The 14,531-nt window shown below is 35.7% G+C and overlaps 1 protein-coding gene and 1 pseudogene across 4 annotated transcripts; both read right to left on the reverse strand.

The window, feature by feature from the left end:
- Positions 1–1,686: 1,686 nt before the first annotated feature.
- On the reverse strand, positions 1,687–6,855 carry LOC106371217 (E3 ubiquitin-protein ligase BRE1-like 1). Of its 4 annotated transcripts, none has more exons than XM_048755298.1 (20): positions 6,751–6,855; positions 6,410–6,504; positions 5,988–6,149; positions 5,836–5,914; positions 5,514–5,741; positions 5,251–5,412; positions 4,957–5,150; positions 4,801–4,884; positions 4,607–4,720; positions 4,327–4,513; positions 4,097–4,257; positions 3,942–4,013; positions 3,654–3,730; positions 3,157–3,351; positions 3,016–3,088; positions 2,842–2,928; positions 2,596–2,733; positions 2,324–2,526; positions 2,076–2,241; positions 1,687–1,987 (listed from the first exon to the last, which is right to left on the reverse strand). In XM_048755298.1, the coding sequence occupies exons 1-20, from the start codon at positions 6,773–6,775 to the stop codon at positions 1,856–1,858; spliced, it is 2,634 nt and encodes an 877-aa protein (XP_048611255.1). In that variant the 5' UTR covers positions 6,776–6,855; the 3' UTR covers positions 1,687–1,855. The 4 variants fall into 4 exon arrangements, with proteins under 4 accessions (XP_048611255.1, XP_013666708.2, XP_013666710.2 ...); XM_013811254.3 differs by having other exon boundaries at positions 4,607–4,726; positions 6,751–6,854; XM_013811256.3 differs by having other exon boundaries at positions 4,607–4,726; positions 6,760–6,790.
- Positions 6,856–9,028: 2,173 nt separating this feature from the next.
- LOC125585717 lies at positions 9,029–14,146 on the reverse strand (annotated as a pseudogene).
- Between the last annotated feature and the right edge of the window lie 385 nt (positions 14,147–14,531).

A 14,531-nucleotide genomic window follows, 5' to 3' on the forward strand; every position in this document is an offset into this window, starting at 1 on the left:
TTAAGTTTTGCATAGAGAGCACACATTTATTATTAAAATTCCCATATTTTGAATCGGGACAGATCTTATCTCGTGAATAATCTTGCGAATGGTGAGATTTAAATGTTGGAGACACTAGAGAGTTATATCTAATTTGCACTGCTTACTTAAAAGATCTTCTTTTTTTTTTTTTTTTTGATCAAACTTACTTAAAAGATCTAAAAAATTCATTTACTGCATAAAATAGAAAAGTTCTGCCATCAAAAGCATAATTCAAGTACTTAAGCGAAAGGACATTTTAGATATACTTAAGAGTATGATTGCTTTCCTCTTTCGTCAATAATGTGCATTACAAAGACATTAGAGAGCTCTCTCGCTAATTTATGTACGATTATTTATTTCGCTGCGGTTTAAGCTCATTTCCTTTCTTTTTTTTTTTTTTTGGAACTCAAGCTCATTTCCTTGCTATCTTACATTTTCACGTGTAATATATTTCTAGCATACTTCATACATGTCTATTGATAATTATATTCTGTCTCTGAATATTTTTAGCTCGGTTTTAAATCTAATATATGGACTAAAATTCAAATATTAACTGAATCTTACTCACGAAATGATACCTTGATTCTAATCTAATATAAAAAACTCTGATATCTAATTAGAAACTTTATACTTATGAACTGAGAGACAGAAACAGAATGGAGCTAAAACATGTGATCTTTATCTTAACGAATAAAGTGGTTAAAAAGAAAAAAAAATCAAGCAATTAGAAACACAAAACTGAGAAGAATAATATTAACATAAAGAAAATAGTTAAGAACATATGGTTCACAATAATTAACTTTTTTTCACATCTCAGCCATTTTTAAAGGAATAAAGGTAGAAAAGGAGCATGTGGGATAATACCAATGATCATGTCTTGGGAAAAAGGAAATAAAGAAATAAAAAGGTCAAAAAAATTAATAGAAAGGAAATATACATCTTTTTTTTTTTGTCATTGATGGTGATTCAAATAGTGTATCGCAAGTACAAGACTTGGAGACTAAGAAACAATTTGGAACCAATAGGCCCTGAAAGACAACCCCAAACATTTGGGAAAAGTGAAAACCAAAGAAAGGTAATTTCATAATGCTAAAAAGAACACATGAGGCGCCAGCAAGTGAGGAGAGAAGGTTAGTTGGCTCGAGTTGCTTCAATCAGTAGGAATGAACTAAGCCACCGTGGACCAGACCTTGCCACATACGATTGATGGCGATGATCCCTTATCACACTACACGCAATTTCATATGCCGCAACATTACTTGAAACATGAATCATTAGCAATCTACTTCCCACCAGTGAGTGGACGGCTCTGAGAATATCATGACATGCTTGATATGTACATGGGTGATTAAGAGGATTGGTAAGAGCACCCGCAGCTTCAGTCGAGGAAAATTCAATCATGACATTTTTAAACTTGAGGTCTTTCATAGCTTCTGTTGACCAAGTAAAAGCAAGAAGATCACCCAGCAAAGCTGAAGTAACTCCGAAAAAGGAAATATACATCTTCATTATTGTTTTATTTAACAGTTTCTACGTATCATTGTAGATTTGAATATGTCCCAGCATGAGTATTTAAATAAACCGAGTTTCCTTAGATAGTGTTAACCTAATTTTAAAAACCTTTAGTTACAGAGAAATACAACAAATGATATGTGGAAGTAAACAGATTGGAACAAATGTACTATATAAAAATGAGCTAAAATGTGTATGGGTTTATAAACTATAATTAATCTATTTTTGCTCTCAAAAAGAAGAGTTTGAAAAAGCAACAAACAAAAAATTACAAAAACAAAAGTGATTTTTCATTGCTTGTTCCATGCTGCATCATCCCCTCTCATATGTAGATAGGCTTGATATCGTTGGGTCCGAAGCTTGCTGAGCATGTTGGACACTTTCTTTGCCTTGTTCCTGTGATCTTTAGAACACATGGGTTGCAAAACAAATGGAAGCACTTCGTGATCACCACCTTTGTTCATTAAGGAGACAACAAACCAAAGACCAAATCAGCACCTAACCAAATCATTAATCTGAGCAGAGTGAGTCTTTTCTTTTACCTCTTTTGAGCGATCGTTGCAGGCCTTACACTTCAAGATCTCTTTGAACTCATTGAGTTCTTGTCTGAGCTTTTGAATGGCTGATGATCCTTCCACGAGAGATCTAAGACGAGAAACTTTCGTTTTGACTGTTTCCACTTCCTCCTCTATCCTTCTCCTATTGAACCTGAATGCACAAAGAGAACAATAGCTTTCATCACCAACACTTGTTTCTTTAATGACTCTAAGCAGATTCTCATTAACTCTACCTTTCGATTTCCAGCTCCAGTTCCAATGCTCCGTAATCAACCCGGCTTTGCTCAGCTTTGGAATGCGACTCCCCTAGCTTTGACCTAGCTTGTTCCAAGCCATTCACAGCGTCTGCTCGTTTCTTTTGGAGAATTTCATGAGTGACAGACTTTTGGTATTTATCTTCGGCTAGTCTCTGATACTGCTCTGTACAGAACCTCATCTGCAAGAAACAACACCTGTAAAGTCAAACGTCACATGATGTATTTATGGATAAGCAGAGCATCAATACCTGATCTTCAATTCTTAAGGATTTCTTGGAGAGGAAGCTGGCAGATGCACTGGCTTGCTGGATGTCCTTGTCCATGATGTATTTATCGATGAGCAGAGCATCTTGCATCTGCCTTGAAGTTATGCCTTCCAAGAAAAGCTGAAACAACAAAAAGATATCTCACATTCCGATTCAAGTACATACCCGTTTAAGTGTGAAGTACAGAGATAGCTCAGATTAGTGGAAATGGGAGAAGAGTTTGGATACCTTGATGTTATAGTCATCCCTCTCTGTAACTTGAAGTAAAAGTTGTTGGTTTTGTGGTACAATGTCCTCGTAAGCACTTCCAATTGCCTAAAAGAAGATTAGTTACTGTAAATGGACACCCAACATCAAGGTTTTTTTAAAATATGTTAGAAATACAAAATTTCATAAGCACACCTGCATCTCGGAAAGATATGTCCCATGTTCTTCATGTTTAGATTTCAAGATATCAGAATGCTTTACCACATCCCTGAAACAGAAAAGAATGAATATGTAAGAGTCTTCTTAATTGCATAGGGAGAGTTATATTTAATTCACCGTTTACAATCATCAATTTTCTGTCTTAAATCAGCAATCTCAGCTTCCGCAGCAGCCAACATTTGTTGGGAAACTGCTTCAGCTTCATTTGCTGCCTTAACGCGCAACTCCAGATTCTGCTCATCAAGGGAGGATTTTAAACTTTCAACATGAGCCCAAGCCCTGTACTCTTGTTCCTTGGCTTCAGCTATGTCCCTGCCACAGCACAATATCCACAGTAATGCTTAAGGCAATGCAGTAAGTACATTCTAACACATCTAAAAGAGAATTTCATCTGATGAAACTGTAAAGATAGTTATTGAAAGCTGTGAAGGTAAAATGGACATAAGTTTCTTGTAAGTTCGAACCGCTCGGTCCAAAGGCAAGATCAATAATAGTGCTTGTTATAGTTATACTATATATGCGTCCACATAGAAGGGAAGTGTAAGGAAATTTCTCTCTAAGAAGTTAACTCTTAGATATCAATCACTGGACTTCTTACATATGACTGTGCTTACCTCGGATCAGTGGACTCGCGTTTATACATGTCCAGAAACAACTTCAACTCCTCGTGACTATTCTTCAAATCACAAACCTGCATGACAGACTCAGCATTACTTGAAAAGCGAACAACATAACAAGTACACGTCTTTGCCAATCAAAAGTTATTATGACATTTAAGAAGATTTAAAATAGCTAATCTGTCTTCTGGCAATACTTTTTCCAAGACATAATGCAAGTAACTTTAGCCAATATCAACACCGTCAACACATAAGTAATTGGTAGCACACTGTAATAAATCATACCGTAGCATTCAGGTCATGTAGCTGAGAAGCATAATCAGCCGATCTCAGATGCAATGCTTCACACTCTTTTGTCTGTTCACCAATTAGGCTTAATAAGTAAGCAAAGCATAAAATGGCACAGCATACGTCTTACATTGTTTAAGACTATTGCTCACCTTTCTACATAGAACCACGGAGAGGGACTGTACATCAGCCCGCAGAGAATGAATACCTCCAGCAGTTTCTTTATAATTCTCTAGTTGACTTCGCATGGAACTCATTTCCCCAGGGAACGAAGCCACCAACGCCTTCATATCTGCAAATATTTCTTTTCTACCTGACATATACAGATCACTTAATCAGACTCCAAAGTCAAACAGGTGGGTGAGAGATAAGAGTTTGTTACCTCGCTCTTTCGAAATATTTTCCAACCTAGTCTTGATTCGACTTTTGTCATCAAGCTGTTTCTGTATCTCCACATCTAAAGAAGCAATTCTAGAATCAGCAACAGAAGAAGACCTTCGAGCAACATCAACTAGTTCACTTTTTATACTCATTTCTCTTTCTCTCCAGAATATACTATCTTTTTCAACCTGAAATTTTTTCGAATTGAGATAATAACTTCAGAATCATAAATTTTATAAAGATAAAATACAAAATTAAAAAAATGGCAATCCAGATACAACCTGCAGTTTCTCAAGTAATGCCATATACTTGAAAACAGCTTCTTTGGATTTTCTCAGCTGGTCTTTCAGAGAAAGGCAGGCTTGAGAAGATGAGATGGCCGTCACAGACTTTGACTGTTTCTGTTAGAAATCTTGTTTATCAGTTTTAGCAAAACAGGAATAGGCTTGATGCTCTAATTGGATCATACACTGACCTGTAAAACACTCATTTTTTCAAGAATCTTTGTCCTCTCCTCATGAAGATCTTTTAGCTCTTGTAGCCTGCTTGAAGCAAGGACCTACAAACTCCACGCTGCTATCAAAACAAAACTCCACACAAAACCAAATAAAGAAAGAAAAAAAAAATATACCGTTAAGTCTTTCAGAATCGATTCCATGTTTTGCAGATCCCTTTGTTTATCCCTTGCCTTATCTCTGGTCGCAAGCTTGTTTCCAGGGCTCAACACTGCGAAGAACGCCCCTGATGTTGCATCCCTTTCTGCTCTCAGTGCTGACAGTTCACCATTACATTGTTGAAGCTCCACGACCTCATTCTCTAGCTCCCCTTTCAAATACACCAAGTAAAGTAATAATGTCAGCTCATATAGCAGTCAACTGATGATGCAACTTCCATTACTACATGTCTTGTTAACTGAGTAAACTACCTCTTATTCGTTTAAGGTCTGCTCTAACTTTAGCATCAGTATCCCGATGACTCTGCAACTCTCTCGAAAGTGATTTGAACTTCACAAGAACATCATCTAGAACCACTCTGAAACTTTTCATCTCTGATTCCAACTCATTCAGCGCTAGCTGACCAGACAAATCTAGAAAGGAAACCAATTCCGTATAAGACCTGAGTTAATACTAAAAATATTAATAAAGGCCATGACAAGAGCTGAAAAATTGACTGTAGTGGAAGTATTACCTTTATCAAGACCCGTTCTGAGAGCTGTGGGGTATAGTTCATCCTTCAGACACCTCAAATCATTGGTCGCGGCTACTAGGTTACACAAGGTTTGCTTCAACTGACTTGATGTATTCTCTCTGTTTTCTTCCTTCTGATTCGAGCAGGTATTAGACGAAGAGCTCTCAGTGGCACCAGTTTCGAGTAGCCTGTTGATGAAATCGTCTTTAACAGAGGGAGAAGACCCATCTGTGTAGCAATTCAAGACATGTGTATCATAGAACACCAGATACAAACTAGGTCCTAGAATTAACTGAACGGATAAGAGTGCAGTGCATCATACCCTCCTTGTTAACAGACCTGTGAGCTCCGATGCTTGAATCAATCACACGAATGGAGCATGATTCCACGTCAGCTGTAAGCTGCGACAAAAGCACTAATTATAAATTTTTAGAAAAAAAATAACATCTGAGACCAGAGCTAACTGAGAGTTACCTTTTCCCAAGACTTGTGAACAGTCTTCAAACAGGAACTGGATGGTAATTGTTTATCTTTGATCTGAGAAAGCCTATCCTCAAGAATGGAACACTCAACCTGCTGAGCCTCTAGCTTTTGTGATAGCTTAAGGTTCTGGAACTGAAGGACTGCAGTATCAAGCTGTATCAAACCAAGGACCAAATATAATAAGAAGACAAAATCTCAAACGCTGCAATTCATTCAAACAAAATAGTTTGCTTTACAGATTCATTAAGGTTCACATTAGAGGTATGAAAAGTTACAGCATTTCAACAATTATAACGAGTAAACTCATGGTTAGTATCAAATCAGCTACAAAGAAATAGGCAACAACTAGAGGTAAATGAATCTTAACAGCTCAAAAATTTAACCACGAAGCATCGATAGATGAAAGAAAGAACCTTGTCCTCAGAGGAAGGCCAAAAGAAAGGCTGTTTCTTTACAGCCTCTGTGGTTGATATTGAGCTAAAGTGACGCTTTTTACGATCCGCCTCGCCTGTGCTCGCCATTCACAAAAAAAAAAAAAAATCGCTAACAAAGGGAAAGAACAAAGCTTTCTCTCACATCAGATTCACAAACACACAAACCCCCAAAAAAAAAATCCAAACTTTCACTCAATCAGCAAACCCTAAACGATCTATCACTAACCGATAACAATTCAATCGCTCAGCTCCCTAGAATAAGATTAAACCCTAATTTCGCAGGTTTTCTAATTCAATCTCAAACGCTAATTCGCTCTTACAGATAACACCTTCTTGTCTGATCATCGGTTCGAGTGATGCTAAGTCGCGAGAAAGAGGAGGGTGACAAGAGCGAGAGAGTGATGAAGTTAATTGAAGGACGATTCAATAATTTTGTGAAACTATGAGGACTAATTTGGAAATATTAACATACCCGCTTTTACAGCCAGGTAGGGCTGGGACTTCGGATATTCGGTTCGGGTTCGGATAAGATCCGATCGGGTCCGGGTTTTTCGGATAAATGAATTCTATACCCAATGGGTACTTAGTAAATTTCGGTTCGGGTTTCGGATCGGGTACTACCGGTTTCGGGTCGGTTCCGGGTACCCGTTTCTTATGTGAATTATATAAATATTTACAAAATAAAATAATTATATACCAGTTTTTTATTTATTTATTTTATTTTTTTAAAAAAAGTTAATAGAAATCGTATATATATTAGTAATATGTATTAAATACAACGAAGTTGAACTAGTCTAGTGGTATTGCAGTTGTTGCTTTGCCTATCCAACCCGGGTTCAACCCTCGAAAGATACAAATCTATGTTTTTTAAGCATAGAATTCGGGTTAAACGGGTACCCGTTCGGTTTCGGGTAAAAACCGAAACCGAACCGATACCCATGGATAATTAATACTAATACCCATCGGATAAATTGCCTAGAACCGAAACCGAACCGAACCGGTCCATTTCGGGTCGGTTCCGGTTCGGGTATTCGGTTATGGATAAAAATCCCAGGCCTACAGCCAGGGTATTTGAGATTATCTGAACCGTCCGATCTCGTGTTTCGTTGAGGCTGTATGAAATGATCTGAACCGTACGATCTCGTGTTTTGTTTTTATAAGCTCTTCGCGTTTTTTGGGCCTTTTCATTGTTGAATTTAAGCTCAGTGGTGGCGAGGCCCAAGTCAATCTATTACATCGAATCAGATATTAAACATTGATTAATTAAGTAAAAACGACATGCAGAATAATTAAGCCAATCTAAGCTCATCGCGTTAATAAGTTATTCTTACCCATTTAATCAAATAAATCAGAAATACCAAAACAATTAGGGGGAAAAAAAAACCCGGATCCGAAGAACCGAACCGAATCTGATCTGAAAAAGTAGTATCAAACCCGAACCAAAATTGATTAATATCCGAACGGGTTCAAAATTTTGGTATCTAAAGAACTGAAACCGAATCCGACCCGAACCGAAGTATCTCGGGTACCCGAATGTAACCAAAATATATTTATATACCTAAATATATTACTTATTTTAAGATTTAATATATATATATATATATATATATATATTAAAAATATCTAAAATATATAAGATACTTTTAAGTTGTCTAAAATACTTGAAAATATACATAAATAGTTAAAAGTAAATGGCTAAAATAGCTAAAATATATTCAAAACACTAAAATACTTGAAATATCTATTGATTTTTTATCCAAATATTCAAATCAAACCAATAGCAGAATCCCTACTAGGATTCTGCCCATAGCTTTTGAAGTTATTTAAAGAGTGTCATTACCTAATTTGGATTTTTTTAATTAATTCATTTGCTATATTTATAACCTATCATTTTTAAAAAGTTATTGATCCATAATTAATCCGCTTGCCATATTTATAACTAATAATATTTGTAACCAAAATATGTATAACCAATCCCGCACTATATTTATAACTGACCATATTTATTACTCCCTCTGTTTTTATTTGTAAGTAGTTTTAATTAAAAGTGTGAATATTAGAAAAATTTTTACTTTTGAAAAAATAGCATTTAATACATAAATTCAACCAATAATAAAAAATATGAATTATTTGATTGGTCATACAACATGTAATAAATGTAAAAGGTGTTTTGGATTATGTAAACATCTTACATTGTGAAACAAACATTTTTTTGCTAAAACTACTTACATATAAAAACAGAGGGAGTATATAAGATCTTTATTTAAAAAGAAATAAATCATGCGCTTTCAAAGCGCAGGTCAAAATCTAGTTTATATGTTAATTTTAGGTATTTTGACATATATTATACAAATTTATATGTAATATATTATTTTGTTTTATAGATTTTGAGAAATTTTAAGTGTATAATGAATATTAAAATTTTAAAAATAATTTAAATGGGTTATCCGAACCCGCAAAGATCCGAACCAAACTCGAACCAAAATTTTGAAATACCCGAACGGGGCTGAAATTTTTAAATCCGAAAACCCGAAACCCGAATAAATCCGAACCGTACCCGAATGGATATCCGAACGCCCACCCCTAAAAAAAGTGTTGGAATTTTTTATTAATCAATAATTACAGTAGTATAAAACAAAAACAATTTAAAGTCTCAAGACGAAAGAAGAAAATGTAAGTTTGTGTTAGAAGAACGTTATATCAACTGTTACAAAGAAAAAAAGAACGTTATATCAATCGAGTTGACGTTGCTTCTCTTCCTGAACTTGGACAAGCAACGTCAAGAGAGCCTCACAAACTTGAGCAGCATCAGCTTCCAAAGGAGCCTCGTTCAACGAAGAGTAAACCATCCATGCATGGTCTAGTTTACGTTTTGGTCTAACCACCACTGAACCAGGAACCTCCGCGTCGCAGCAAGTCACCAGCCCGTCACTCTTTTCCCCGTATCTGACTTGAAGCAGCTGGGCGCAAGCAGCCATTGCGGCACCAAGTGGCATTACCACTGGAAGTTTCGTGAGAGGAAGCTCAGCCTGTGCCACGTGTGAGAAAGTGGCTAGAGCCGCTGGACTAATGCTAGCTTCTGTAAGGAATGAGACCGTGGCGAGTTCTTGAGGAAGAGGATGGTTCTTCAAGAATTGTTTTCTCCTTTCGTATGTTAAATCTTCCAAAGCTTGTATGTCACCCTTCACAAGAATGAAATGAATGCATCATGAAGATCTCGGGGATTAGGGTTTACGAGATACGCATAATATATATCTTTAGAATTATTAGGAAAGTTATTAGAAAAGTTAGCATTTGTGTATAAATTATTTTTCCTATTCTTGCAAGGAATTTATTAAACAAGTTATGCACTTCCTATAGAGAAGTTTACGAGGCTACTGAATAAATTGAGAAAAAACTATTAATATTACCAAACTTTCCTCTAAATTTATCACAAACCTTTATGACTTTGAAGATCATAATCTCCATGATTTTTCTCATGTTGACATAACCACCAAGTTGTCCCTCACGGAGTATATCGGTAGCTATTGGACTTCCACCATATGGACTCTGTGCTAATACCAACCCAGCGACCTTATCCTTTAAGTCAGGCCAGTATAGTGATAAAGCAGCAGCTGCATCTATACCTCCTTTGCTATGCCCAAGAAGTAGAACCTTTTTATTTGATCCCCAACATAGTTCCTCTATGTATTCCTTTATCTCTCTCGCATTTTTCTCAACCGAAGACTGATATAAACACATTTTTCCATATATCAGTATGTAACAACTTACATGGTCGCCGGCCTTAAGATTTTGGGGATAAAGACAATTTAATATAAGTTTTAATAATTGTTTTTTTATAAATTTGTGGATTTATGTTTAGGTAAATTATTTTTAAAATTTTGGGGCCATAGATGGATGTTTCACTTGATTATACTCATGACCGGTCATGGTACTAACATACACCATCTGTAACTTTATTAAGTTAAGTTAGAAATGATTACCTCGCTGTGAATCTTTGCAATATGACAAGCTAAACCCATCTTTGAGAATTTAGTTTTGGTATCCACAAAATAAAGAGGTCCATGATTGCTGAAAAGACCTGGAACCAACAAGTACAGTACAGTATTTGGAAGCCTGTGTACACCATGCCTGGAAATGAAAACATCATCAACGCAGCAATTCAGTTAAAACAGCATGTTACAAAGACTAAAGTATATTAGACATGCAACTATACAGTCAAAATATATACCCTATGTCTTCTAGGATTTTATTGAACCTATCAGTTCCATCTTCAGCAGGAGGCATCTCCGGGTCATGTTGTAACCATCCTATGTCATCTGCTGAGCCACGGACAGTCCTTAGTGCCCGATCAATAAGCCTGGTAAAATAATTAAGGAGTAATATTTCAATCACCCAAATGCTGAAATTTTGACAAGAAGAAGCAGTGTATAGAGATTATTGTAATGCTTCAGTTTCACATTCTCACTAGTATCACTGATAACAAAGATTGATACAAATAATACATACCCTTGGAACATGGAAGTGCCACTTAAACCTAACCAATTCGATGTCACAATTGCATTTGATGCCTGCGAGGGAGTCTCGGTAGATTCTGCTGATGGGCTGTTGGCTGCAGAAGTAGGTGACTCTGAAGAAGTTGAACACCTTGCACCAGGAGAAACGCATACGCTTACTGGAGAATCCCCATCACCTCCTGATGTTGATCGTAGCAACTCATGGGGGTGAGAAAGAGAGTTACAAGAATCTTTACCACCATATTCTACTGAATAAAACAATGGAAAAACAGCGAAATACTGAGTTATGCAATGTTTAGAGATCGCAATAAAATGAAACAAAAGACTAGCAGCTGAACATTGAACATGCATGCTGAGTACATACACTATACAACAGAAGGTAACAAAGGGTACCTGAAGAGTGAGAGAAATAGCTCCCCAAGTAAGAAGTTGCTTGATTTATATAAGAAGCATTTTCATTAAGAGCTGGTAAAGAATTAAATTGTTGTGGTGGTGCAGCCACTTTGTTCCCAGTTCCACAGCCCTGTACTCAAAAAGGAAACTAATGCTTGTTAGTAAGACAGTCTAATCATGCATAGACAACCAATCAATTACTAATACTTCTTCTTATAATACCTAGCTGAATCAATAAATGCAGTTTAATTGTTTCTATTGATATAGTAAACGTTATGCTGACACCAAACAGAATCTCATTAAAATGAGCATAAATCAATGTATGTTTTTTCTTAAGTATGCCGAGAAAAAGAAGCCATAAGGCCATGATACTTACAAGTACAGGGGTGATAGATTCTCCTTCTCTGGATTGACCAGCTTCTCCCATTAATTTTGATCAGTTTCTAATAACATACACAACACACATAATAATCAGACAAAAGCAACCCATGTCTTTTCCATCGATCGATACCAAACCCTAAATTCTTCAACGATGATAAATAATAAACAAGGTTGATGGATGACGGGATGCAAAATAATAATACAAACAAACAAAAAACGTCATGGAGTTTGCGAAGAACCGATTCAAAGAAGAAGAATCAAGTAAAGATATTCGGGAGGCATGTAGAGAGGTACCTGGAGTTTTAGGAATGTTGGATCAAAACGAAACATACGCACGCACAAAGAGCTGTCGTCTTCAATGCCTTGGGATCATATCTTAACCTGCGGGGAAAAGAAACCGCAGGGGCACAAACAATTTGACGAGCGTGGAACAAGACGCGCTAGACACGCAACACGTGTACGAGGCGAATGAGATTACTATAATGGGCCATTGATGGGCCAATTATTTTCCAACAACGGATAGACACGACATCGTATTACATTCTAGTATATTCCATGCTTGGAATCGGAACATTTGTTACGCGTTACGATTATTGGAAGGTTCTTGGGGCGAAGTTTTTAACGCAATATAAGAACTCGTAACTTTTAACTAAAAAAGCTAAGAACCGGTTTTTAAATAAGAACCCTACTCTAAGAACCTCCCAGTAATCATGCTCTTAGAGCACCATTAATCCAGTATACAAGGGGGTTTCTTAGCCATTTTTTGCGCGTGAACCCCACCAAAAAACACCAGAAACGATCCCCAAAGATATGAAAAAAGAAACGGTTTTGTGGTGTTTCTTGTACTGTTCGCGGACCCCACTGACACGTGGCGGCCCGCAATTGACTCTTTTTTTTAATCAGACAAAAAAAATAAAAAATAAAAAATAAAGAACCATAAAGGGTTATAGGGATAATCATGCTCTTAGCACTAGGCCTGGGCGTTTTTAACTCAACCGAAATACTGACTTTAACTCGAACCGGAAAAACCGAAATCGAATCCGAACTGTTTTACAAAAATATCCGAATGGAACTTATGAACTTACTACTTTGGACTTTGGTTATAACCCGAACCGAACCTAAATCGGAATTAGGATTCAGAGATATCCGAAATTAGTTAAATATGTAAATGTTTTTATATATATTAAGGTGATTTAGATATTTTAGAGTATTCAAAATATTTTTGTAGTTTGTTTTATTTGTTATTTTGAATACTTTTTAGTTAATTTAGATAGTTTAACTAATTTTTAATTAAATTTGTAAATAATTTATATATTTTGAAAAAAAATTGGTCAATTTTCGAGGTTTTTAAATATATATTTTTGTACGATTTTAAACATTGGTTAAATCCGATACGAACCGAACTCGGAAGGAACCGAACCGAATCCGATCCGATAATTAGTAAAAACCGAATGATACTTATGAGTATAACACCAAAAATCCGAAAATCCGAATCATCCGGACCGAAACCGAACAGACCACCGAACGTCAAAGCCTACTTAGCACCAAGTAGAACACCAAGTGGAGATTTGAGCTTAGATTTCAACTTATTAATTTGTCAAAAACAGCTCTACACATAGTTGGCTTGATATTATTGTAGTGTAATACTTTAGATTTTTTTCTACTTTTATAAAAAAATGGTAAATAATGTAAACTTTGTAAGAATAATTTATTTTAAATTTTTACCAAATAAAGGAAAAATATCACAAGGAGAAATACAGTACTAAGATAAATATGAAAGTCCATTTGGGGAAATAATCACAAAGCTTCCAAAATACAGACAAATGGTGTGAATGCATGACGTCAGTAGATCCGGCATCGACGGCTCAAATGATGAGAGCAGACATACGAGGACCCACGCCAATCACCTTTAGCTCCATCGTTGCTATATATGGTCAAATATTAAACATTTAATCAAACCTATAATCATATATAATAATTCTCTTTAGTTTTAAAATATTCTTTGTTGGTAGCACTAATCTCCCACCATCACTCCTCCCTCCACTCTCAACTCCTAATCAAGTGTTTTATGGTACGACGGGTTCCATCTTCTATGTTTCAACGCATATTACACTTCCATTCTATTGCCGTTTGCACTGATTCTCTTAATCTTTCTGTAATTCAAAATGTATTTATGAGCAGTCATGTAGTTACGTATTCAACGAAAGAAACATGAAAAATACTGCAATTATTTCATGTACATAAACTTTCGTTTTTTAATACACTTTTGTATTGTATTTTTATCAGAATCTCATCGACTGATCGCACCTAATCTGGCTGGACACAAGAAATAACACTTAATTTTGAACATATTTTTTTGTCATCTCTTAATGTTGAACATATTATTAGTAAGTTTCTTTAATAACAAAATTAAAAATCTGCAAAAAATCGTGTTTTCTGAAGTCAGAACAAATTTCATCGAATTGTAGCCTTTCAATATACTTTCTTAGTCATTTGTATTCATCTACAACTACGTACCCACTCTATATGGTTATATATATCAAACCCTTACTCTTTAACCAGCTGATTTCATGATATTGAAAATTTTAAAACATGTAACTGATGACATGGCACATACTTATGGGCGGCATATGGTTAATGGTTTGACATGGTTTATTGCATATCATTGTTCCAAAGACTTGTCTATAAATGTTCTCCAAACTGAAGACATATGAATGAGGGTTCTATGATTCTAACGTTGAAACCCGAAACCATAATGAGATTCTTTATTAGTTTAATATTGTTTACCTATCAAAAGTATTGTATTATAA

Source organism: Brassica napus, chromosome C4, assembly GCF_020379485.1.
Source record: "Brassica napus cultivar Da-Ae chromosome C4, Da-Ae, whole genome shotgun sequence".
In the NCBI taxonomy this organism is placed as follows: domain Eukaryota; kingdom Viridiplantae; phylum Streptophyta; class Magnoliopsida; order Brassicales; family Brassicaceae; genus Brassica; species Brassica napus.

Bases quoted from the DNA above. Each gene is read 5' to 3' on its own strand.
- LOC106371217 (XM_013811254.3), bottom strand. From the start codon at position 6,775: ATGATCAGACAAGAAGGTGTTATCT. The intron at 4,885-4,956 runs GTATATTTTTTT...TGGAGTTTGTAG, and splicing joins CGATTCTGAAAGACTTAACG to GTCCTTGCTTCAAGCAGGCT. The intron at 4,727-4,800 runs GTCAGTGTATGA...GATTTCTAACAG, and splicing joins AAAAAATGAGTGTTTTACAG to AAACAGTCAAAGTCTGTGAC.